General features: G+C 43.2%; 1 protein-coding gene across 1 annotated transcript in view; it reads left to right on the top strand.

Moving 5' to 3' along the window:
* The first annotated feature begins 809 nt into the window (after positions 1-809).
* ALS2CL (ALS2 C-terminal like) overlaps positions 810-25,948 on the top strand; it is a 30,407-nt gene continuing 5,268 nt past the window's right edge. Inside the window, exons 1-20 of the mRNA XM_010172109.2 lie at positions 810-911; positions 1,303-1,411; positions 2,666-2,858; positions 5,320-5,385; positions 6,595-6,760; positions 7,216-7,344; positions 7,683-7,802; positions 9,606-9,682; positions 10,086-10,152; positions 10,852-11,048; positions 14,513-14,578; positions 15,397-15,495; positions 17,191-17,349; positions 17,637-17,748; positions 19,671-19,748; positions 21,234-21,361; positions 22,512-22,685; positions 23,046-23,139; positions 23,710-23,867; positions 25,399-25,467. Of these exons, the coding sequence (XP_010170411.2) occupies positions 810-911; positions 1,303-1,411; positions 2,666-2,858; positions 5,320-5,385; positions 6,595-6,760; positions 7,216-7,344; positions 7,683-7,802; positions 9,606-9,682; positions 10,086-10,152; positions 10,852-11,048; positions 14,513-14,578; positions 15,397-15,495; positions 17,191-17,349; positions 17,637-17,748; positions 19,671-19,748; positions 21,234-21,361; positions 22,512-22,685; positions 23,046-23,139; positions 23,710-23,867; positions 25,399-25,467 (2,363 nt within the window). The remainder of the gene's footprint in view (positions 912-1,302; positions 1,412-2,665; positions 2,859-5,319; positions 5,386-6,594; positions 6,761-7,215; positions 7,345-7,682; positions 7,803-9,605; positions 9,683-10,085; positions 10,153-10,851; positions 11,049-14,512; positions 14,579-15,396; positions 15,496-17,190; positions 17,350-17,636; positions 17,749-19,670; positions 19,749-21,233; positions 21,362-22,511; positions 22,686-23,045; positions 23,140-23,709; positions 23,868-25,398; positions 25,468-25,948) is intronic.

A 25,948-nucleotide genomic window follows, 5' to 3' on the forward strand; every position in this document is an offset into this window, starting at 1 on the left:
CTGTGACAAAGTCTCTGCCACCAATTTAGTGATGTAAATCTTTGCAGCATAGAATCATAGAATGGTTTGGGTTGGAAGGGACCTTAAAGCTCATCCAGTTCCAAGCCCCCTGCCAGCAGCAGGGACACCTTCCACTTGACCAGGTTGCTCAAAGCCTCATCCAGTCTGGCCTTCAACACTTCCAGGGAGAGGCATCCACAACTTCCTTGGGCAACCTGTTCCAGTGTCTGACCACCCTCACAGTGAAGAACTTCTTCCTAATATCTCATCTAAACCTCCCCTCTTTCAGCTTAAACCCAGTTCCCCTTGTTTTGTCATTAACTGCCCTTAATAATAATTCCATAGCTTCATTGTGAATGTAGCTTTTGAGTGTGCACTACAACCAGACTAAGGTTAAATGTGGGCAGACCACATTTAGTCCCTTGAGTTTGATGTTTTGCTTCACAAAGTTAAAAGAAACTGAGAGTTTTGTATTTTTATTAGTAATAGCAGCTGATTTTGCCCATAGTATCTTCACCACGGGGCCTTTTTCCCAAGCAGTCTCTTATGACACGCCATTAGCTGGCTGTGCTCACTTCCTCTGATACATTTCTTTCGGGAGGTAAGGCTGGGAAGGAGGAAGCTGCTGGAGTTTGCTCACATGGCTTTGCTGCCTTTATTTATTTATTTTTTAAGTGCTGCCCACTTCCACTTTAGGCAAGCTTTCCTTGTTGACGCAGCAGTTGTGACATATAACCAGCAGTGCAGTGTCCTACTCAGAAAGGAGTAACACCAGACCTCTGTTCCTCTGGAGGGTTGGATGTTTGAGCATGGCTGGCACAGCTCTGCAGCTTGATAAAACAGCTTTTAATGCCAAAAGGTGCAGACTGAGGCACCCAGGCAGAAAACTGGTGAGAGATACGGGAAGAAATGTTCTTCTTCATCCTTTGCTGCCTTGTACTTCAGATGTTTTCTTCTGGGAGAATGAATCTGGCATTAAGCGGGATTAACAAGTATCCAGAAGTTTAGGGCCTTTCCAGTCATGTAGAAGAGGTTTTGTGGCCCACCTGAGAAGATCTTCAATTGTGGCATCAGGAAAATGGGCTGTAGCCTTAGTGGTCTTCTGAGACACCAGGTCATGTTGAGCTATTGGGTCTCCATTTCTTCTTCTAACATTTTCAAATGCTTTTTTTGTGGAAAGAAATTGCATTTCTCTGTGCTGTCAAGATCAGGAAAGGCTGATTGATTGTAATGAGCAAAGAAGCCTTGGTAGATGAATACTCTTGCAAGGGAGTTTATATGTGCCTTCTGTGTTGTGTCCAGGACATGTGCACAGCTGAAGCAACTGCATCTCTGCTCCAAGTGGAAGAAACCTTCTCAGCATGCCTGGCACGGATAGATGCCCTCATCTTCAAGCCTCTGCTCCAGGCAGGTAGGTCAAAACAGACTACTTTTTTTTTTGTCTTTAGTTCTAGCCTTGAGTCACAGGCACACCTCTGAAGGGAATTATAGTTGAAACTCCATGGCTGAGGACTTCACTGGTGGGCTGAGAGAACTGGGGTTGTTGAGCCTGGAGAAAAGGAGGCTGAAGGGAGACCTTTTGGCTCTGTCCAACTCCCTGAAAGGACGGTGGAGAGAGGTGGGGGTGGGTCTGTTCAACCAAGGAACAAGTGACAGGACAAGAGGAAATGGCCTCAAGTTGCACCAAGGGCAAGTTGAGATTGGATGTGAGGAAGAATTTATTTGCTGAAATGGTTCTGAGGCATTGGAAGGGGTTGCCCAGGGCAGTGGTGGAGTCCCCATCCCTGGAGGGATTGAAGAGTTGTGTAGACATAGTGCTGAGGGACATGGGTTAGTCGGGGACTTGTCAGTGTTGGGTTCATGATGGGACTTGATGATCTTAAAGGTTTTTTTCCAATTTAGGCAATTCTGTGGTTTGCTGGACTAAGTAGCATGTAGAGTTGTTTCATTTATGATAGTGAGCTCTTAAGGATATCTGTGGCTTTTCATTCAAGCCTAGGACTGTGGTTTCTGTTGTTTTTAGAGGTTAATCTAGATTCTAACCCGTGTTAGCCAGTACACCTGCTCCAAGGCTTGTTTCCAGCATGGTGCATGGAAATCCAAAATGCACCTCACATATATTCAACCCCTAAACTGTGCCCGTTCTGCCTCCCTGCTCTCAGTCCATGGTTATTCCTGTCTTTGAAGGTAAAACTTGTGGGTGCAGGTTCTGAGCTGGCAGTAAATCAGAGCACCTCCACTGAAATAACAAATCTATATAAATATTCACAAGCTTGTCTGGCCGAAAGCGGTACAACTGGATTAGACCCGTAAGGTGGTTCCCTCACATGTTACTACTTTTTTGTTCTGGTCTCCAAGGAGACCAGGAACAGCCCTTTGGGCCAGGGGCAGAAAATTTTCTTCCAGTGCTAGTCTCTGAGCTGAGGTTTAGCCTCCCAGGGTGCCCTGACCACACATCTCACAAGAATGGGAAGGACAAAGCCCATGTAATAACTCACAGGGACACCAACCCTAAATAACCACCTCCTCCTTCCTCCTTGGTATTGTTTTCCTACAGGAATATATGTGCTTTACACTGAAAAATTGGGCTGAGTATTAGATTTCCACAAGATTTCTTGGAGTCAAGGCTTTCTGATAGTCTTTTTCCCTCATCTTTTCCTCCAAGAGCCTAGTGACCAGAAGGGAAAGGAGAACTTTAAACTCTTCCTGCTCCTGAATGATCGATTTCAAGCTCTCTGGAACCTCACAGAAGAAAATTACCGTATATTGAAACAAAAATGCAACACCTCTGAATCATTCTGCATCCAGGACATTTACATTGTCTGGAAAGGAGACCTGTTTCTAAGCCTTTACATCCAGTAAGTAAAGAATTATTTTGGAGTAGCTTAAGGGAACAAATTTATCAACAAACTAGTCGGTCAGTGCAAATAATTTGTGGATTTAATCTGTTCAGTCTTGTCCACCAGTGTCATTAGGTCAGGGAAGTACTTAGGGCTCAGGACAAACACCACAGACAGCATAATAAATAGCTTTTTTAGCTTTTTTTGTAGCCATGAGTATGATTGTAAGAGGCAGAATTTTTTTTCTTGCAAGTATAGGGGGTTTTATGCATCTTAAAAATGGGAAGAGAACAGGGGGAGAATTTGTGCTTAGGGACTTTATGAGAGCAAAGCTTTGAGCTATCACTAGGAACAGAAATGCATACAAAAGCAGGTTTAAAGGACTCGTAGGGACGAGGAGAGGAAGATGTCACCAGACACAGTCCATATTATGTGTTTCTGACACATTTTTTTAAGATTTTTGGCAAGGGATATGATAGCAAGTGATGTGAAAAACAACATACTGCCCTATTGCTGTTTCTCTAATTAATTATGTCTGCTCTCCATCTGTCTGCAACACAAAATAAAATGTTTACCAAGAGCACTGTAGTGTGTATAACCTGTGGGTTGATGTCCTAGCCATGAAAAATGGTTTATGGATAGTTGAGATGACATAAAGATCAGACAGTGTTCAATCCTTCATTCATTACATTGGCCACAAACATGGCCAAGCCTTTACCAGATGGGCTTGTACTCTCTGCATTTTGGCACCCACACAGGGATGGGAGATGGGCACACTGGCTTCTGGACTTCAGTGTTCATCTGGTCTTGGTTTTGATGGGTTTGATGCATGTGAAAGGAGGAAGAAGGCAGGATAGATAACATTTTGTTTTGTTTCTACTTGGACAGCATAATTTTGTGAAATGATGCACAACAAACTTCACCTTTATGTGAACAGGGTTTGGAACGGTGTATGGTGTTCATTTGAGAACTGACTCAGTGAATTAAAACTGGTTTGCCTTAAAAAGGCATATAAAAGATGAACACTTGTGCTGACGTTTCAGATGACACAAAGGAGAAGTTTATCTTAAGATCTGATTTCCTCTCATTTTGAAATTAAAACCTGTTTTTGTTGGGCATTATGCCAAAAAAAAAAAAAAAGGAGATGGTTCCTACCGACCTCTGATGACTCTGTGCAGTCCTGATCCTACATCTCATGCTTTTTGAGAAGCTGAACATGAGCAGACAATGTGCGCTTGCAGCCCAGAAGGCCAATAACCGTATCCTGGGCTGCATCCAGAGCAGCGTGACCGGCAGGTTGAGGGAGATGATTCTCCCCCTCTACTCCGCTCTTGTAAGGCCCCACCTGGAGTACTGAATCCAGTTCTGCAGCCCCCATCACAAGAGAGACATGGAGCAGCTAGAACAAGTCCAGAGGAGGGCCACCAGGATGATTTGAGGGCTGGAGCACCTCTCCTATGAGGACAGGCTGAAAGAGTTGGGGCTGTTCAGCCTGGAGAAGAGAAGGCTCCGGGGAGATATTATAGCGGCCTTCCAGTACCTGAAGGGGGCCTACAAGAAAGCTGGGGAAGGACTTTTCCTAAGGGCACTTAATGACAAAACAAGGGGAAATGGGTTTAAGCTGAAAGAGGGCAGGTTTAGATGAGATATTAGGAAGAAGTTCTTCACTGTGAGGGTGGTCAGACACTGGAACAGGTTGCCCAAGGAAGTTGTGGATGGCCCCCCCCTGGAAGTGTTGAAGGCCAGGCTGGATGAGGCTTTGAGCAACCTGGTCAAGTGGAAGGTGTCCCTACTTGATGGCAGGGGGGTTGGAACTGGATGATCTTTAAGGTCCTTTCCAATCCTAACCATTCTTTGATATAGGAGGAAGCTAAATCCCTGTTCAGGGGCTTGAAAATCATCAGTAAACACATGTCCCTGAAAGATGTAATAAATGTTAATTAGTCCGGACAGAATAAATGACTTACCCAAAATCACTATTAGAAGAAATTGTGGTATTTACTGACAAAATATGGCTCGATCTCCCTCTAGTGTGAGATGAGATACATTGACATGGGACACTTTGACTTGAATTTACCATCACTAATACAGTCCCGACACCTTTTACTTCAACCAGCAGAAACTTGTACATCTGAAGCTGAAATCTTAAGCTCAGTCTTTGTAGATTTGCTTTCCAGGATGGTTGCTCAAGTTTCCTTCTGCTTTTGCTAAATGTCAGGATGATTTAAACTTCCTGTAATGATACTAGTGCAAAAGTCAACAAGGCAGTTAAACCAAGGAGCTGGCAAAAGGGGACAAGAGGGAGGAGAGCCAAGGTGAGAGGGACAGTAGCTACATGTCTCTGCCTCCTTTGGAAAGGTGGACCTGATGTGATATTTTCAAATTAGTTTCTTCCCTCAACCTCTTAAACCTCATAGCTGATGTTCCTCTTTAACTCAGCTTATGTTTTGTGTGTGTTTGGTTTATTTTCTTCCAACAGATATTTCGTCACTTTTGCAAACTACGTTGTAGTCCACGGCTTTGAACATGCCACAAAGAGCAAAAGGTCAGTGGGCTGAGAAACACTTATTGGAGGGGCTGATAGGAACACAATGATGTTGTAGAGGTTAAGACACTAAACCAGAGTGAGCAGCAGTGAGCACTGAACATTGCAATGATCTCCATTTCATGGTCCAGCTGCCTCTCCTCTGAACCGACCATACTGGCTGCACCTGTTACCTTCTGAGACCACAATAACTACTGTTGAATGGTTTCCTCTACAGATCTCTCTCCATCTCTTAAGGAAATGGACCCAATGGAGGTCCAGAGGAGGCCACCAAGATGATGCAAGGGCTGCAGCACCTCTCCTGTGAGGAAAGGTTGAAAGAGTTGGGGCTGTTCAGCCTGGAAAAAAGAAGGCTTTGGGGTGACCTAGTGGCTTTCCAGTACCTGAAGGGGCTCCAGGAAGGCTGGGGAGGGACTTTGGAAAAGGGCAGGGAGTGACAGAACAAGGGGAAATGGCTTGAAACTGGAAGAGGGGAGATGGAGATGAGATCTGAAGAAGAAATTCTTTGGTGTGAGGGTGGTGAGACAGTGTCCCAGCTTGGCCAGAGAAGCTGAGGATGCTATTCCCTGAAAGTGTTCAAGGGCAGGTTGGATGAAGCTTTGAGCAACCTGGTCTAGTGGAAGGTGTCCCTGCTGATGGCAAGGAGGTTGGAACTAGATGATCTTTAAGGTCCCTTCCAACCCATACTGTTCTGCTATCCTCTCTAGCCATGCACAATTCCTTTTGGAGGAGATGAAGCTTGTAAATTTGGGGTTTCAGGTAAGAGGTGAAACCTGAGAAAGGATGATGTAGGAATCTTGCAGGAAATTTCCACTGCTGTCCCAGATGTTGTCAGTCTCATGGAAACAGCAGATGAAAGCATGAGCACCAGACATGGGCAGATTCACAGCCACTTTATCTGAATCACCCCCTTGGTGTGCAAACCATCATGAAAGTCATGTGATATTCTGTATTTCTGTGGGTGTGGTTCCTATTTACAAAGTCCACTGGGCCAAAGGTGGGATGGATGGAGCTCTTGTTTGCCTCATTTCCTTATTTCTCTGTGTTTGGTGTGCAAATATATTTGCACTATGTCATCTCCTGCTCTTTCAAGTCTTTCTATACCCTCTCTCAGAATGAGGTAGCATATAAAGTTTGGAAAGCAGAAGAGTGTCAATTTGCAGGAAAAAACTAATTAATGAACCTTTGTCTTAATTCACCATCTTGCAGTGAAACCTGGAAGCACCATAAGACAGTCCTGAAACAATTCCTCACAGACTTCACCTCTGAGACCTCCATACCCATGGCCTTACACACTGTTCTTCACAAACCTCTCCGAGATCACATTGAGCAATATATACTGCTCCTTACCAAGCTGAATGAGGTTCTCAAAGAGGTAAGAAGCTTTATGTGATGTTACTTGACTGGCTTATGCTAAAATCTTATGCAGTGCTTGGTGGGGCTTTGTGGTGGTGGTCATTGAATCCAAAGATGGCTGGAAGTAGATTTCCAGTGGACAGCTGGGGTGGTAGTAACCAGCACCAGTGGAGTGTAGCCCACCTGAAGGTCTCAAAGCAATGAACAGTGGCCACTCTAGCGTAGTAAAAGCTACTCATCATATAGAGGAGCTGCAAAAGGTCAAGTAACTGGACTAAGGTTGCACACTTCTGCTGGTGGCAGAGGTGATGCTAGATTTGGGAGGCTTTGCTTGGAAATGGGATTGGAGGGTTAACTCTCGTTAGCACTTTGGATTCAGAACTGCTGAGGCTTTTCTGTAGCTGTAGCTCAGAGAGTAGATATCTTGCACAGCCATGCATAAAGCATTGCTCAAGCTCCAGCTTCTTTTATCAGGGCTCTGAAAAAGATGTGGTTATCAGCGCCATCAAGGAATATGGGAAGCTAGAGTCTTTCATCAGCCAAGTCCTGGATGAAGCTTGTTTTACCAAGTCGTTATGGAAAACCTTGGGCTACAAATTCACAGTGAGTCATGAATGTAGAAAGTGGCTTGATGGGAAGTGTTTTTGGAGGTCTCACACTTCTGCTTATACATGGAAGAAAATTATTACAGATCAGACATTTGAGGCTTGTTTTGGAAGCCAACAGACCAGGGCAGTGTGGAATCATTGAAGAAACCATATGGACACTGGGTGCTTTAGAAGTTGAGCTCTGTGTCCAGTCCTGCTGTCACTGTCAGCTTGTGCCATGAGTCAGACAGTCTCTGGAGGAACTGTTGGCTTGAGTTGTATCTCCTCTCCCAAATCCTGATGTTTCCTGATGCTTTTGACCCACCATCTTAACCTCTCTGGTTCCTTCTGCAGGACATGCTCTGTGTACCTGAAAGAAGGCTACTAGAAGACAGCAAAAATCTTCCCATCTTTGCCAGCACAAATCGATCAGACCGGGTCTTGCTCTTTGATGATGTCCTTGTGCTAATTCAGGTGAGTCTTCAGTCTTTCAGAGGGATTGGAAGGGCAGTGCAGATCAATGCCAGTAAAATTCAGGTTCCTTTGATGTTGAAAATGCATCAGAGCTTGGCTGTTGGCAAAACCTTGTCTAAGATCCATGCACCTGTGGTTTATACTGAAGAATAAAAGAAAGCCTGATGAAGAAGGAATAGAGGAGCACTCACCCACATAACTTCTTACCCCACATATGAACTATCCAACCACCACAAGTACTTTTCTAGTAACCCAAGCCCATGCCTGCCTATGAATCTGCTGATTTCTGTCCTTACTTATTCAAAGGGGGCCTGATGGGTCAGAGATACTACACAAAAAACACTCATGCATAGGATTAAATATGAACTTTCATGGTTGACTCTGCTGGTGGCATGGAAGCAGAAGTTGCAAGTGTTCTTGGGGCTGTTTCAGGTATTTAGGCCCTGGGTATGGGGCAGACAGGGAGTGTCCACAGCTATGGATAGCTAGATGAATAATATGTGTTCAAAGCTCTTCTGCAGCATGTTAACTAAGTCCAGTTTGGCTTGCTCTGACTGACAGCTCCTGTAATCTAGCATGGATCTCTTCATGTGTACCTCTCTCTGCTTGCTCTTTAGTCATGTGCCAGCCCCTCAGGTGTCCAAACACATGACTGCCTTGTGAGCTGATAGATCTTATGGGCTGTTCCAAATATGAACCTTTATGATAATGCTGGGTAGCCCTACACAGCTTGTAGGGTCTATGCTTGAGGAAATAGGGTGGTGATTATCTCATCCAACTTTACATTGTAGATTTCTTAGCACGTAGGGAGCTCGTCGTAAGCAAGTGCCCCAAGGCTCCCTTTATAGTCAGGGAAGAGAAGTATGTGCTGTCTGGGTGTGGTTCATCTGACCTATTTTAGATGCCAAAATGAGAATGAGTTGAATCATGTCCTCAACTCCATTGACTGGGATGAGAGCACAGATCACATGGGGATATCTACATTATAGACATCTCTGTTCAGCCAACGGTTCCCACCCACTATGTCTCATCTGCTGCTATGACCGTTACTGAGGCTTCTAAAGAAATAACTGGACTGTAATTGGACTGGTTAGTTTGGGCTGCTAGGAGGGGACTGCTGATGAGGGCTCTGGTGCTGGGAATCTGAACCCTCTTCCCTTCCCAAATTCTTCCAAATCTAGTAGATACATCAGTGATTAACTTGTGGTGAACTCCATAGTGCTACTACCTAACCCTGACCAACTACATCCCTACACAGAGCAGCTCTGTAGTATGGGCACATGGACTTTAGACAGGAAAGGGAGATGTAATATTAAATGCATATTTAAAGTAATATTTAAACTATTTCCATTTCTTCTGTTTGGTGAGCTGTTGATTAAAGTAGTAACTCCTAAAATGTTGTACTTGTGGGCTTCTATGTGGCTTTATCATCTGGAGTCCAGATCCTAGATAGATCAGAAGCAAAACTAGGGAATGCTGCATGCCAGGGATGATTTGAGGGTGTTGCCATGTGATGGGGAAGAAACTCTAGTAGAGGGAAGTGCTATCTAAGAAGGTCTGTTACTATTAGTTTTTGCCATGGAATTACAGACCACCATTTAAGTGATAAACTAAGAATTTTCTTCCTTCTACATTTCTTCAGTCTCTGAGGTCTGTCATCATAGTGTGGGATAGATGTGTGGACCACAAAAGAGGGAATTTACAGCGCTGCCAAACTTGCTCTGCTGTTCAACGGATTGACAGTGCAGGGGCAAAGTGTGATGTTTACATCAATAACAGCAACATCTCTCCCTTTTGTTCCAGGGAAACAGCTTTCAGAGTTTTGATCTGAAGCTTGTGTGGGTAGATGAAAACTGCAGAGAGAAATCAGCTCCAGGAGTGTAAGTGAAAAATTTCCACTTGGAGGTAAAAAAAACCCAAACAAAAGTGTTCAACTTGATTGTGAAACTGAGAAAATTATTCAAAACTTTGTCCCATCTCCTTCCTAACCAGTGGGGTTGGTTCTGGGCTATGGGTAGTGGCAGCACCTCTCAGATGTTATCACATCAGTTTGGGCTTGCACTGCTTGCCTTTGCTGACGTATTCAAAACAATCAATAATTAAATACTTCTGGCTGCAGACCTAGAGAACAAAAGATGAGTTGACTAGTTGAGTAACTCCTGAGAAGGAAAAACTAACTCCAAAAGCACCATTAGCTTCTGAAGAGAAATGGGAAGAGCAGGAACTGCTGTTTGACCAAGAAATGTGTTTTTCATAGTCTCTATCACATCTTTTGCTTCACAGATATGGACTCAGCATTATAACCCCAGAAGAAACATTCTTTCTCTCTGCCAAAGACCCCCAGATGAAGGTAAACAGTGGGTAGGGTGTTTCTGTTCCACGTGAATTACCATGTACTGAGCCTTGAAATAGGGGAATAGCATAGAGGGGATGGCAGCTCTGTAGTGGGGACAAAACCTTGACTACTGAGTGGAAGCTGAATCCTTGTTAAGCATCAGGATTTTAGCTTTCTAATCAGAAGACAGGTGAGTGGGTTCTGCATCTGCTTAAAATACAGCTGAAACATTTCCTCTGTGTTTTTTACTTTCTTTTTAATTAATTAAAGCAGAGTAACAGGCAGTGTGTTGTGTGCTTTGGGTTTCCCCCCCCACCTTCTGTGAAGCCAATACCTCATTAGATGGCCAGAGGTGTCTTAGACCATTGAAAGCAGATGAAAAATATCTGGGTGCTGGAAGTGATCTGCCCTGGGCTGTAGTGTATGCTGCAGAGTTAAAGACAGTACTGTCCCATCAGCATGGTCTAATTAGTGGTGGTGAGAGTCAGGCTTAAATGACATGGAAGTGTTGTGCATTGGTGCAGTATACAACCCAAGGTAACACCTCCTGTTGATGCAGTAGATGGGCCATAACTCACCAGCCCAACCAGCTGAATGGCACAGAATTGATGGGAACCCAACAGCTTCTTGCTGCTTTTCCTGATGTATCTCATGTTGGGAACTATTTTGCTTTCTTTACTCATTAGTCCAGCACTCCTCTTCCTCTACCCCCAGGCTGTTTGGCAGTGGAAGCTGAACCAGGCTGTACGCCAGGCGCTGAACGGGAAACGAGATTTCCCATTGTGGGGCAAGACTGGTGAAGGTACCGAGCCCCCATCTTGCCGCTTTTTCACCTACGTCTTCAGGCTGGAGGGCAAATTCAAGAGTGCATCCTACGAAGGCGAGTGGCACTGGGGAAAGCCTCATGGCAAGTAAGGAGCTTTTTTTGCCCCTTTCCTAAGCAAGAACATGCAAGGATGGCCCTACTGTTTTTGTGTAGCATTGCCTGGATCCAGTGGATGCACAGATGGAGGTGTAGATGCCACAGAGTGGTTGCGGATCTAGGGATGATCCATCTCATGGAGAGCCTGGACCACAGACTGTTACCAAAATCAGGAAATGAACTTCTTAATGCCAATGTAGTCTTGAGAAGCAGGCACTTCTTTATTGCAGTGCTGGAGACACAGGGGATAACTCTGCCTAACGTGTCCAACCAAACATCAAAATTCATCAGTTTTTTAAACACGTTTTCTATCAATCATTGTTACATAAGTTCCTTTGCATAAAAATGCATAGTATGCTCAGCTTTAAATTTAACCTTTAGAATGATTGGTTTTGTTAGTTATGTAACCTTGTCAATATTCTTAACCCCAAATAATCATTGGTCAATTCTATTTAGCTCTATTGATTGAAATCCTTGATATTCAAATCAAGATGGGAAGGGTAAGGGGTTTCCAAGCAGCAGAACTGGTTTCTGTGATGGTCTCCTTAGTTTCTTAAAAAAAAAATCCATAGAAAATCCAGTAATTTCTTAGTGAGGTTTCTGTGGTTACCTATTTCAAACCTACCAATGACTTCTATGGTTACCTATTTCAAATTTAACAATCTTAACTTAGACATTATGCTTTATTATTTTGCTATTTCTTAATCAAACTTAACTCTTTCTTCTATATGATCAAATCTTGATTATTTTATCAGAATATTGTCAAGAAGACTGTAGGTTGGTAATCTCCTAGGATGTGCCAGCCTCTCTGGTTCCTGCCTCACTTGTTTCTAGATGGAAATCTGGTACTGATTCAGGGAGCAGTTGGGACACGTTTGCTTGCTTTCAGGGCTTGGTCAAAGTATGAGTCATGACACGTGATCTATTGTAGGTGTCTTGCTAGTGATACTGGTCTATGCAGTAAATTGTAGAGGCTGCCCCTAATAACGTGGTAATGATCACATTGAAGACATTACAATGGCTTATGCCTGTAATTAGGACTGAGGCTTGAATTAACGTTTATTTTCACAATCTCAGCCTGAGGCACACGATCTTACCATCAAGATAACAAAAAAAAAAACCCAACAAAAACCCCCAAAAACCACAAAATCAATGAAAAGCCTTTTCTTGTAAGTGAGGGAAAAGTTTTATTCTGTGCTCTCAAAGTATATTTTAATATGCAAACTATTATCAAAGGAATTTAAAAAAAAAAAAAAAGAAAGAAAAAATATAAAAGAGAAGTTAATAAATACAAAAGATGCTCAAATATATTTCTTGGGAACATAAGAACTGTTCACTAAATCCAACTGAAGTTGAGTGAACCCTTCCAAAAGGGAATGGTCTGTAAATCGAAGGTTAAATGGTCTCAACCAAAATCTCTTTGACATAACATAGAGCACAGTCTCTGTTTTGGTGAAGAAACATGAATTATGACCAAAACTCTTTAGAAACCAAAACAGGCTGATTTGGAAGTTTTATAATTCCTGAGTTTTACACAGTTTGTTTACAGATGAAGCAACAAGGATGTAGAGACTTGGTTTTAAAAGAGCCTTAAAATAATGAGAATATCCAAAATCTAAAGCTTAATCTTGAATATTCTGTGGAACAGATTGTACCTTACATCAGCCCCACCCTCCCCAACACCTGTATTCCAGATTTTTTTCCAGAAATTCCATTTTTTTCCCAGAAACTGGAAAACCACTGTGTGCAGACACAGAGGGACAAGCAACTCTCTTTGCTCTTTGATTCCTCCTGTCTTAGGGTTGGAGAAAGGAGATTAATAAATACCTTTGGCTGCTTCAGATTGACTTGACTGAGACATCCCAGGAAATTTGTGGCAGAACTAAGTGACTTCAGGTGCTTTTAATACCTGGGCTTTTAATTACTTAATTACTAGGCTTTCCTTCCCACTCCTGAAGTTAGTGTTCTATGTGACTTGCTATTAATACAAGGTTACAGAGCAGCAAAACTGGCCTTGATGGCTTGTCCACCTCTGAGGAAGAGGCTGGCACGGCGAAGCATACGAGAAGAAAGCTGCAGCAGTGTGAATCAGAGCTTTTCAGCAAAAATGTCTGTGTTCTTCACTGTTCTGTCCCAGTACTCCTGATGTTCTGGTGTGGTGGAGGGAGATCATAGAATCATTTGGAAAAAAACCCTTTGAGATCATTGAGTCCAACTGTACCTATCTACTACTAAAACATATCACTGAGCACCCCATCTACACATCTTTTAAATATCTCCAGGGGTGGTGACTCAACTACGTCCCTAAGCAACCTGTTCCAGTGCCTGAGAACCCTTTCAGTGAAGAAATTTTTCCTGACATCAAATCTGTAACTCCCTTGGCACAACTTGAGGCCGTTTCCTGTTGTTCTATCACTAGTTGCCTGGGAGAAAAGAGACACACCCACCTCACTACAACCTCCTTTCAGGTAGCTGTAGACAGTAATAAGGTCTCCCCTCAGCTTCCTCTTCTCTAGGCTAAATGACCCCAGTTCCCTCAGCTGCTCCTCATAAGATACTGCCACTGAGAAGTAGCTAAAACCATCCTCATGGCTGGAGCAGGCACTCTGTGTGGTTTGCTCTCCTTTGCTACTAACAAAGCATAAGGACATGTATTTTAAATCCACTTAAAATTAATCTGACCACTTCCCTGTAGATACCTGAAAAAGAGCCTGTCTCATGTAGGTGTTTAAAGCAACAACCTCTGTGAAAGTCAAACAGATGCATCGTGGTTTTGGTACTGCACCATCTTCTATTGTCTCTGGTTGGGGAATGTGTAGGGAGCTGGCTGTGTCTGGGATGATGCAAGAATTAAAGTGGTGAGTGGGTGTGGGTGGAGTGGGAGATCAGGAGGGAGGGAAATACATTGACAACTGGGCATGACCATACAGTAATTTGACCATCTCATTGGCTGTTCCAGTCTCAGTTTGTGTTGTTAACTCGTGTAATCAATTCTACAACCACCCCAAGAAACAACAGATGGAGAGATATGATCCCTTTAGGCCACTGCTTGTCTCTTGTTTTCATAGTGCCTGGCACAATGAAGTTCTGGTTTGTGTTGTCATTATGTCGTCTACAGGGATGTGCCATGCTGGAACTTCAGCTTAATCACATGTTGCGCTGCAATTACAAAAGGATCATGTGCAAGATCCTAAAAGAATGACCCAGCAACTCTGCAAAATGCTCTTGAGAGTAGGGAACTTGGAAGAGGATTCTTCCCACTCCTTCCAGGGCATGAAAACATGATGGTATTAAATACCAAAGTCCCAGAGGTGCCTGGAGAACTTCTGTGTCTCTGTCCCTTGAAGAAGTGTTTTGATGTTAGTCATTTCTAAGTTGTGCCTTGTTACCTTCTGTTGCATCTGTGAATGTTGCTGGTGATCCCCCCTGTGTAATGCTTCCTTTAAATTTCAGGGGGACACTGAAGTGGCGTGATGGACGCAACCATGTTGGGGATTTCAAAGAGGGCTTGGAGCATGGGTAGGTCTTAAACCAGGGTGTTTCTTGCTTTCAAAATAAGCTAAGAAATGGTTCCTCCCAGAGGTACAGGGACACTGGTGTCTTGTAGAGGGACTCTATTCATAGTTACAGCCCAATTCATCTGGCCTACTTTAAACACCTGGCTTAAACTTGAGTAGGTTGTAACCTAGAGTGAGTAGATAGGGAGTGTGGGTAGATGACCAGTTCAGATGCAAACACCTCTTCAGCTGGATGACTCTGAACCCAGATCTCTAAATCTAGGTGAATTTATTCATATAGAATACCCTGAAGAAGTTCTTTTTAGTTATCTTTAAAAACCTTCTCTTAAATGAGGAGCTTTCAGGGGGAATAAACCATATTATGAAATTGAAACATTAATTGTCTAAAACATTTTGAAAATAAGACTTTTAGATTTCTCATTTCTACATGAGTTCCAGAATAGGTTAGGTTTTTAAAGGGGAAAAGTGTCTCAAATACTTTGTGTTGGGCTTAAGAAAACTTTTTGTTTGGACCAAAGCAATTGCTTTGGTAGTCTAACTCAGCACCTAAACTGGGGAAGGGGTAGAGAGGGTTAAAAAACAACAGCACTGAAAGTAGCTCAGTAGAAGCAGCAATGAGATACTGTGACTGCAGTTTACAAGGAGATGAGCTCTTCCTTGGATCAAGTCTGTCAACACTTAGAAGTAGTGTCAGAGGTAGAGCTGACTGCAACCATGTAAATCAGTTTGGGAGTCTGGAAGGTCTTTAGTTTTTAAACTTCATCCAGTACAACTGAGTCACCTCTTACCATACTGACCTTTGCCATATGGACCTTGTAGGTTTGGAATATGCCTTGTCCCACGCCGATCTGAAGACCGGTATGATTGCTACAAGTGCCACTGGTACGAGGGCAAGATGAGAGGCTATGGAATCTGTGAGTAAGTAAAACCCAAAGATGGACTCTGGGGAAAAGAGGGGACTCCAGATGTTTAAAGAGTGAAATGTTCCCACCTTGCTGGAAGGCTCAGTCACAATGTAAAACCCCTAGTAATTTAGGTGCCAGGAAGGTTTTGCTTTGGAGATGGGCAGTATGGCTTCTTCACAAGCTCTGAGTATCCTGAGCATTAGAATAGTGAGAGCTTCTCTGCAAGCTATGACCATTGTAACTACCTGATGTAGCATACTCTATGCCCTATAGGTGAGGATCTAATTTTACATTCATCCTTGTAGTTGCAGAGCAAAGAAAGCATGGTGTGCCACCAGCCTTGGACATCCTACAGCTCTCTCTGTCTTCCCTGGCCACGTTGTCTGGACTAAATCTTGTATGGAGTAGCTTCCTTAATGATAGGTGGGATTATTGGCCTGGAAGTCATAATTGTTATCCTCAACTGCTGAAGGGGATTTGTTCCCACAGTTGGCTTTTCCTGCTTGCTCAAGTTCTGAGCTTAAAGCCAGAGTTTAACTTAAGAAATGGAGTCTGAGTTTTTTCTTATTTACTCATGAAAATGCTTCTGGAAAGTCACTTGCACACCCGTGTCTCCAAGTGCTGCTGGGAATTTGGATGGAACCCGGTTTATCAAGCACTGTATTGTGGGCACATGGTGGTGTCCCAGCCTTACCCATCATCTACCTTCCATTTAGAAGGCCAGAAATGGCAGCTGAGGCCTGCTCAGCAGGTTGTAGGTATAAACCAGTTTCATTTGCAGCCTATGGGGCTCAGTGGACAGAGCCAGCTTGTTTTGTTTCTGCAACAGCATCCTTGTCTTTGCTTAGGTCACACATGGTTTGTAGCCAAAAGGCTTGGCCAACGTGAAGACTGGACTGCCTGTTGTTATTGCACAGCTGCTTACTGTGGGATAGGACATCATTCTTCCTGCAACCTGCTTGTCGTGCTCCTTATTTATGGATCAGAGAACAGGACACGTGGAAATCTCTAGGGAACTTGGAGACAAATGAGTAGCGCTGTGCTAGCATCTCTGGAGTCAAATGTGAGAGCATGTTGGCAATTATAGATGATAGCTCTGCTTTGCCTAAGTGCTGTCTCTGTTGTAGCAGTGGAAATCTGCTGCCCAGCATGGAGCTAAGGTGGATGAGCCCAGGAGAAGGGCTGGTTGGCGAGTGTAGAATGGTGAAGGCAGATCTGGCTTCCTGCTTGATCTTATCTACTTGTTGTGGATGCTCCCTCCCTGGAAGTGTTCAAGGGCAGGTTGGATGAGGCTTTGAGCAACCTGGTCTAGTGGAAGGTGTCCCTGCTGATGGCAGGGGGGTTGGAACTAGATGATCTTTAAGGTCCCTTCCAATCCAAACCATTATATGATTCTACTCCCACTCTGGACTAACCAGTGGTCACTGTAACCTGGCAGGTGAGAGGTCAAGGACTGAGTGGCCCCTCCCAGGATAATTGCAAGCCTTAAGTGTTGTGTCCTTAGATAACATTGAAAGCTAACTGTGGAGTGACTAGTTTGGGTGACGCATATTCCTAATAGTGAACAACTATGTTCTAGATCTATCAGTCAAACATTTGGAATATTTAGCAGGCAGAGGAGCTGAATCTACTCACCTTCCTGGCTTCCTACTCCAGTAGTAGCTATCAAATACTCATAGTCTTAAATTGTCTGTCTTTTTCCCTGCAGGTATGGGAATGACATGGTCTACAAAGGTTACTTTAAAGACAACATGCGTCAAGGGTTTGGGATACTGGAGAACCTTTCAGCTGAGCATCCGTTTAAATACACAGGACAGTGGGAAAATGACAAGAAGAATGGATATGGAGTCTGGGAAGATAAAGATAGGTAAAGGTGGTATAGATCAGAGCTGATTTGAGGTGCCTGACAGTTCTGCTGGCAGGAGTAAAGCTTCATGTTTTGATGGGGGGGACTTGGGGATGAAGAGATGGATGCGTTGAACCTCTCCTATAAGGCTTGAATGCCTGGAGAAACATTATGTGTATTGAGTTTGTGCAGTACATCTGGTACTTGTGCTGCATAGAGCATTATATCAGGTAAAACTTGCCTCACATCAAATTGACTAAGATCTAATAAAAAAGAGAAAAAACATAATGTTTTCTGTTGCATTCCAGAGGAGAGAGATACATAGGGACATGGCTCGATGATCACAAACATGGACAAGGCATTGTAGTAACCCAGTCAGGTGTCTGCTATCAAAGAACATTTCAAGCTGATAAAATGGTGGTGAGTACCCATTTTCAGTGAAATCTCTGGATCAGTGGGACATGGAATTCTCCATCGAGGGCAAGATTAAGATTTCACTTCATAATTAATCTTTGAGGGGAAAATAGAAAGCAAGAAAACAAGCATTGATATTTTACCACAGTAATCTTTTTGAAGAAAAAGGCTTAGATGAAGTCTTGTTTCTTATCACCTTCCTGACATGGAGATAGGAACTAGATATTAGACTGTCACTTCTCCTTGGTCATGTTAAGACACGTTATTAGGTCTGGCTGTTGAACTATCAGGTCAGAATTTTAGACCAGAACTCATATGTGAAGTGCTGTGCAGTTGTGTATGATAATATCTATATATTTGAGATCAATGTTAAGTCTTCACCCTTCCAGAGTGAGTTTACCTGTGACAAGCTGGCTGTCCAGTTCATTGAAAGTTTTTTTTAGATGTTGGTGGGGAAAGCAAAAGGGATTGGCATGGCTAGGACTGGCTTGGAAATAAAAGCATGTCTTCTCATGAAAAATACGCACTTAAAAAAACAAACAACCCCTTCCCCACTCACCAAATTAGAACAAAATGTTTAGTATGGAAACTTTGTCGGAAGGGCTTTCCATAAAAACTCCATCTGTAGGGAACCAAAATAAAGTTGTCTTTTGGTCTGCCAGCTGCCAAAGGCTCCTTTAACTTCACAAGGCTTCCGGGTGGGGAGCAATCACTTCAGTTTTCCTAGTGGAAAATTGGTATGGCCAAGAAGCTTCCCTTGGAAACCTTTTATTTATGCCAGAAAGGGCACTTTCCATCAAGAAAACCATTCCAGCGGAAAATGTGTTACAGCTCTAAAAGCGACCACATTTTCTGGCTGGTCTGGGTACATATAAAACTTCAGGCCCAAATCATGGGCTAAAGCCTAACAAGAAGAATCTTCCTTCATTCATATAAATTATCCTGTGTCTGTTCTGCATCTTGGTGCTCCTTCCTTGAAATTCGTGCTACTGTAAGCAGCTGTGGGAGTTAATGGCAATGGAAGGAATCATTTTGAGCTGGCTATGTGCGTTTGCAGCCCAGAAGGCCAACCACATCCTGGGCTGCATCAAGAGAAGCGTGGCCAGCAGGTCGAGGGAGATGATTCTCCCCCTCTACTCCGCTCTTGTAAGGCCCCATCTGGAACACTGCGTCCAGTCCTGGAGCCCCCAACACAAGAGAGACCTGGAACAGATAGAACAAGTCCAGAGGAGGCCACCAGGATGATACGAGGGCGGGAGCACCTCTCGTATGAGGACAGGCTGAAAGAGTTGGGGCTGTTCAGCCTGAAAAAGAGAAGGCTCCGGGGAGATATTATAGCAGCCTCCCAGTACCTGAAGGGGGCCTACAAGAAAGCTGGGGAGGGACTTTTCCTAAGGGCACTTAATGACAAAACAAGGGGAAATGGGTTTAAGCTGAAAGAGGGAAGGTTTAGATGAGATATTAGGAAGAAGTTCTTCACTGTGAGGGTGGTCAGACAGTGGAACAGGTTGCCCAAGGAAGTTGTGGATGCCCCCTCCCTGAAAGTGTTGAAGGCCAGGCTGGATGAGGCTTTGAGCAACCTGGTCAAGTGGAAGGTGTCCCTGCTGATGGCACGAGTTTGACCTGTGTGGCAATTCTTGGTCAACTTCTTGGAACAGAAGCCTGGCTTTTGTTTTTTGTTCTAGGGAAATGAATGGAATAGTCCTGTTGTTTAAAGCCTCCTGACTACTCCTTACTTCTCCTGTGTGCACTGATGCCTAATGGATGATGTCTAGATATCTCTTGCTTTTCTTTTGCAATGACATGTTGGGCTTTCAAAAAGGGTTTCAGAATCTGCAGCCCATATATAATCGAAGCCAGTGGCTGTTTCTAGATGAACTTGAGTAGGTAGGAACTAATGAATTCACTACTTCTGCTTTCAAATTAAGGGTTCTGGGATTCTGCTCTTGGAAGATGACTCTGTCTATGAAGGGAACTTCACAGAAGATCTAACATTTGTTGGAAAGGTGAGCACTTCCTTCAACTCAGCCTTTCTATACAGTTGCTTGTTTTTTTCAGATGGGCTGATGGATTAATCTCCAAAACTCATAACTTCCTGCTCCACTTCCCTTAGTCCTCCAGAAAATAACACTTTCATGGTGTTTTTTTCCCTGTTATTGGTCTCATTCACAGAAAGAAGGCTGCAGCTGAGAGACTTCAAGTAGCTGTGGGCTTTATGCATTGTTTTGGTTTTTACTGTTTGGTTTACATTGAGGGGTGTGGGTGTTTTTTGTTGTTTGTGGGACATTTTTGGCCGTGCTTCACAGCTGCAGTTGGGATGCTTTTGTATTCTTAGAACAAATATTTTAGCCTTTGTAGTGGTTGAGAACACAGGAAATTATGTATAAACCCAATGGAGTTGCAGTACCAGCACTATGCCAACGTCACTGAGACATTAACACAGCTGAGGGATCTTGGAAGATTAATTTTGCAATCTGGACACTGCACTGACATGTTCGACATTTTGGGGTTGATATTTAACAGAAGTATCTGGTCAACATATTCATAAAGTGTCCTGTTGCAGGGAAAACTAGTCCTCTGGCTTGTTACAGAAATCTATGATGAGTCTGATAGGAAGTGGGTGGTTATATCAGACTGAGTGGATGTCAAAATAGACAGTAGGGATTGCAAATGAGCAGTGTCATTTACTGATTTGTCATGGGAGGAAGAGGTTATCACAACCTTCTTCAGCCAGAAGATTTTGCAGAGACTGATTGTAGTCCTTAGATACAGCTTCTTCCAAAATTAATGTTTAGTTTGAGTGGTTAGTCTAGAAAAATCTGTTCTTTATTGAAAGATGGAGTGCCTACTGCTATTAGCAATAAGGGTTTCAGGCTCCTATTCAAAGCCAGACTAGTTACAATATTGTTTGACTTTGGATTTGATTTAATTAAAACTAAGTTTGAGTCAAGCTACTGCACATCTTTTGTATTTGCCTCAGAGAATTTAAGGTTTTTCTTGGTAGCAGCAAACATTTTGAAAGTGTTTATGGTGAATATCATATGATTCCTCCTACCTGTGAGGCCAAATTTGCTTGTGGTTTTAAGAAGCAAAGGAAAAACAGAGGAGAAATTGAAGTTTCATCTGTTCACTCTAGGTTAGAAATAACGACCATCAAATTTAAGCCAGAAAATTTTATAACTCAAAGAAGATATGGATGGGGTATTTGTAAAGCATAATGCAAATCTTTTACTCTGTGATTGTGGTAGTCTTTCCCCTCCAGAGTCCTATGTGTGTCATTCAATAGTAAGGACATGTTTTCTCTAGTGAGTGCCACCTTAATGACACTATTGCTTTGGATGTTGAAAATGTGCACCTCCGTGCTGGAAGTTGTTCTTAGTCACCGTTTCAGGAGCTGGCTCTGTTGAAAAGAGAATTTGAGATCTTGTTCCAGCTTGTTTCCTCTCACTAATGAGATCTTGGCAGAATAACCCTTTATTTCTCCGTTACAGGGAAAGCTGTCCTTTGCCAATGGTTTCATTCTGGAGGGAACGTTTACTAACAAATCAGGACAAGGTCTTCAGACGCACGGCATCCTGAACACGTCGAACGAGCAGCTGGATGACAGGATAACCAAAGCGTGAGCAACAACAGCTGACTTCTCGAGTTGTGGCTTGTATTTTGACTCTACCTAGAGGAGTATTGGATCAATCCATGTAGGGATCAAGGCAGTCCTTGCCTAAAAAAGTTGATCTAAAAGCTGGTTTATATGTAAGGGGAGAAGGAGGAAAGGAGAGTACGATTTGTCATTTCATCTAATGTCATGTAGGAAGCAGAAAACAGATGTTCACTGTCTACAATTACCTGAAATGATGTAGTGGCGAGACAGGTGTGTGTCTTTTCTCCCAAGTAACTAGTGATAAAGCAAGAGGCCATAGCCTTAAGTTGTGCCAAGGGAGGTACAGATTGGATGTCAGGAAATACTTCTTCACTGAAAGGGTTCTCAGGCAATGGAATGGGCTGCCTAGGGAGGTGGTTGAGTCACTATCCCTGGAGGGATTTAAAAGATGGGTAGATGGGGTGCTCAAAGATATGGTTTAGTAGTGGATAGTTATGGTTGCACTTGATCTTAAAGGTCTTTTTTAACCAGGCAATTCTATGATTCTATAATTCCATGACACTCCTATCCTCAGGGCTTAACCCTGCAAAGGGATGCTCTGGTTGCCAGGCTGGAGGGCTTGGGTTCAGCCACTTTAACCCAAATGAAGGGTCCCAGTGGGAAAGACAGCTGCCTGTTCCCTGAGGGCAATTCCTCTTGCAAAACCCAGTTCAATTTCCTCTTCTTTCCTTTTCAAAACACTTCCGGTCCATCAGAGTGTCTATGTTGCAGAAACAACTCCTGTTTCCTGAGTTTTTCAGACAGCAATAGCTGCTGATGGTGATTGGTCAACTGACTTCTTGCTATTGGTATTTTCTTCAGTCATTCAGTTGAAATAAATAATCTATATTTAGAAAAATTCAGAAGTGCCTGTGATCAATTCATGAGCAAAAATTCAGATTATTGATGTTCCACACACCAGGAATTTTTCTTCACCCAAAGTACCTCTTTGTCATGACAATAGACTTGAGCTGTTTTTTGCTGAATTACCAGTTAGGCACTGCCATCTTTCTCTGGTCCCATAGTTCTTGTGTTAATATCTGATTCTGGAGAACTTTCCATATTTGAATGTCAACTCTGAAGTAATTAGGGAGAGATGCAGAAAAACCTAATGCCATGTTGTGTTTTGCAGTCAGCTGGGCCTCAAGGAGTTCCCAGTGGAGAAGAGATGGAAGGGAATCTATGACCAGTTCCTGGAGTTCATCCATTCTGGCTGCAAAGAAGAAACAGAGGAGTCTTTCACAGGGTTCCACATACAAACGAGCAAGGAGCTGCGGAAATCTCAGGAGTACCTCTTCTGCCAGAGGTATGAGCATTGCATGGCCTCATTGCAACAGAGGAGCCCATTTGTGTAGAAAGGATAGAGGTTTACATTAGGGTCTGCCATGTGTTGAAGTCATGAACCAAAGCATTATCCAGTTGTTCCTGCTCATGAGACAGGAGGATGAGTTTTAAGCTTGAATTTAAGATTGTGCTGTTGAGACTGATTCTTCTAAGTGAAAATTTGTATGGGATTGATTTGATTAAATGTAAGCATCTGCACGTGATCCAGTCATTGTTGTCTCCTATTGTGTTTGAGGGAGACCTAGCTGATGACATCAGTGGATGCAGAGCATCTCAGGGCTTCACTGTGTGGCTTTCCTTCCTAAACTCTCATTTTTTTCAGGGGGACTGAGGATGTATCCTGGAAGATAGAAGATATTCTTGAAGACCTTGTCCAGCACCAGGGGCTGGAGTCACTACAGAGTTATTTAGAGAAGGTAAAGTTTAAAACCATAATGATCCACATCTTTCCACCAGACATGGACATAGGTTGTAGCAACTTTCTGTTAGCACACATAATGTTACCAGTAACTTAGTCTTCTCTAAATTATGAATCAGATGCTTGTGAAGAAAAGGGTTATCCTTCATGCTTTTTGGACACTCATTTTGTGTACAGCTATACAGGCCAGGAAGTGATGATAAAGCTTCACTCTTGGTTCTCAAACTGTGCCAGGGAATAACCAACCACTGGAAATGATTAATAAACTTCCATGCACTCTTAGTCATTGTTTTTTCACTCAACCAGCCTGTTCCTGAAGCACCCTTTGCATTCTCTTGAATATCACAGCAAATCTTATCAGAACAGGAATCCTACTAAGCATATTTCCACCTGCTAATTGGAGGAGAATGAGCTTGTGGCAGCAAAAATAAACCTAAATTATAGTTGACTATCTATCTCCAGACTTGTTCTCCTTTGCTGACAAGAGAAGGTTGGGTGGCCTTTCAGTGTTACTCTCTACTAATGGCAAGAGCTGATTTGTAAAGTTTAATTTTCCTTTGTCATGCAGGCATTGAAGTCTTCCCTGCACCCACTGGGAAAGCTGCTGAAGGCCTTGACGATAGCTTTTCAGGCAACATATTCTGGGATTGGGGCCAACAGACACTTGTTGACTATGGCACAAGAAGAAGTCAAGTACTATGCAAAGAAAATATGGGAGTTTTACCAGTAAGTTAAGAATGTTGGGTTCTTCCAATGGGTATGAGCATAGAGGGATTGCAGAATAGACCATTGGGAGATTTTTTTTTTCAGGTGACAGGGTTTGTTTCACAACATATTTCTTGGGAGAGTTGCTTCAAAATGGTGCTACATAAAGAGTTATTTGTGATAACTAAACTCATATGGATCTAGGAAACCTTTATTATGCCTATTGCTCAGTACATGACCCAGAGGCAAAATCTCATTGAGTTATGGCAGTTTAATGAGCTGGTGCCCATAATAGACTTCATTTAGACAAGCACAAATATGAACAAGAAGCCTCACCACATAACGAGGACAGCAAAGTATATTAGAGCACACAACAGCAGTGTTTGATATCTATGATTGAATGAAAAATAGTTTAAACTTAAGATGCCTCAACTCAACAGGAGTTAAGAACATGCGGTGTAAGCACGTTGTTGAGGCTTGGCCAATGTGGGTAGTGACTCTAAAATGAGGTTGTGTGGTTGCCCCCAATGGGTAATTAAGGACTGGATCAAAGGCATGTATGGTGTCCTGCTCTTGTTTGAGTATACAAGAAACGTCACCGTAGGCAGAGGTGGGGAGCTCTGCCTCTGGCTGCACTTGGGGGAGGTATTGCCTTGAAAATAAGAGGTTGGATAAATAAACCCAAATTGTAGTTGACTATCTCCAGGCTTATCAGGGTAGCCTGGTGTGCTTGAGGAAGGCTGACAGCTCTCTGATGAGGGGTTGTCTGTCCCGGAGCAGTCTGAGAACAGCAACACAGCTCATGGGAGCAAGTCAGATTTGATTCAGTTCATCTAAAATGTGTCTTTGTCATGAAACTTGGTGTAGCAGATGGATCTGAGCTCTGTTCAGGAATAGGACAACAGGGCTGATGACCTGAGCATTGGTTCATGTGAAGGTGCTTCTGCTCAGTGCATACCTTAGAAAGTTTGCTTAGCATCTCAAGACCTTTTGGGTGCAGTGTGGGGAGGGAGACCCACCTTGCTCTTCTGTGCCCTGGCTAAGTTTCCTAGGCTGATACTTCTACACCAAAAAAAAAAAAAGTCAACCTCTCCCTAATCTCTGTTTTAAGATTATGAAGTTTTGGTTTGGAAATACGATGACAACTCCAAGCTACTTTTGCAGAGTAGAGTATGAACACCTTGTAATGTTCATAGATAGATTAGGGAATTGGTTGGTATCACAGGTCCTGAAACCTCATGTACTTTGAGTGGGAATACAAGGAGAGGGTGCTCAATGGAGACCACAGTTAGCATCTCTAGAGTGATGACCCTGCTCTTCAGAAACTATGGAGATTTTTGAAACATTTATTCCTGGTGGCTTCTGCTGGTCATGGAGAAAGCCCTCAAATAGTGAAAATTGAATATTGAACCAAAACTGCAAGGATTACACAGAGATTTACTGTTACCCCACTTGGTGCTGCGACAATCGAGCTCCTCACTTGTGAATAACAAATTACCCTTAAAAAAAAGGAGGGGGAGGGAACTAAACCTTGGTTCTGCTCTTCTTCTAGGGGTTTGCTCCATCTGGCACTGGAACAGAAAGATCAACTGCCTGCAAAGTGTGTAGATGGAGAGATAAGGTATGTGTCAACACTGGTTATTTAATTTTAAGTTGCTTGGACATACGAAGTGTCTTCTAAAATACATTAAGTGCTGAACTGATTGTATTTGTCCATTTGAGTCAGGTTTAGTGCCCACACTTATCTCTGAGTGCAAACCTTTCAGTAGTTCTGTTTGAAGCATGAAAGCATCTTCTTCTAATTATGTTCCAGAGCAGAATAGAGTGGTGAGTTTTGGAGGGGTGTGGGACACAGCCTTGAGAGATTACTCACACCAGCTACTGTGCAGCAGCATGGTGGTGTGTGAGACAGTAGTCCCAGCACTACCACGTGCTTTGCATTAGTCACAGGAACTTGTTATTGCAGGGATGGTGACTGGAAGCCATATGAGGAGAGGCTGAAGTCACTTGGTTTGTTCAGCCTGGAGGAGATTGAGAGGAGATCTCATCACGGTCTAGAACTTTCTCACAAGGGGAAGAGGAGGGGCAGGCACTGATCTCTT

Source organism: Antrostomus carolinensis, unplaced genomic scaffold, assembly GCF_000700745.2.
Source record: "Antrostomus carolinensis isolate BGI_N321 unplaced genomic scaffold, ASM70074v2 scaffold6367, whole genome shotgun sequence".
In the NCBI taxonomy this organism is placed as follows: Eukaryota; Metazoa; Chordata; class Aves; order Caprimulgiformes; family Caprimulgidae; genus Antrostomus; species Antrostomus carolinensis.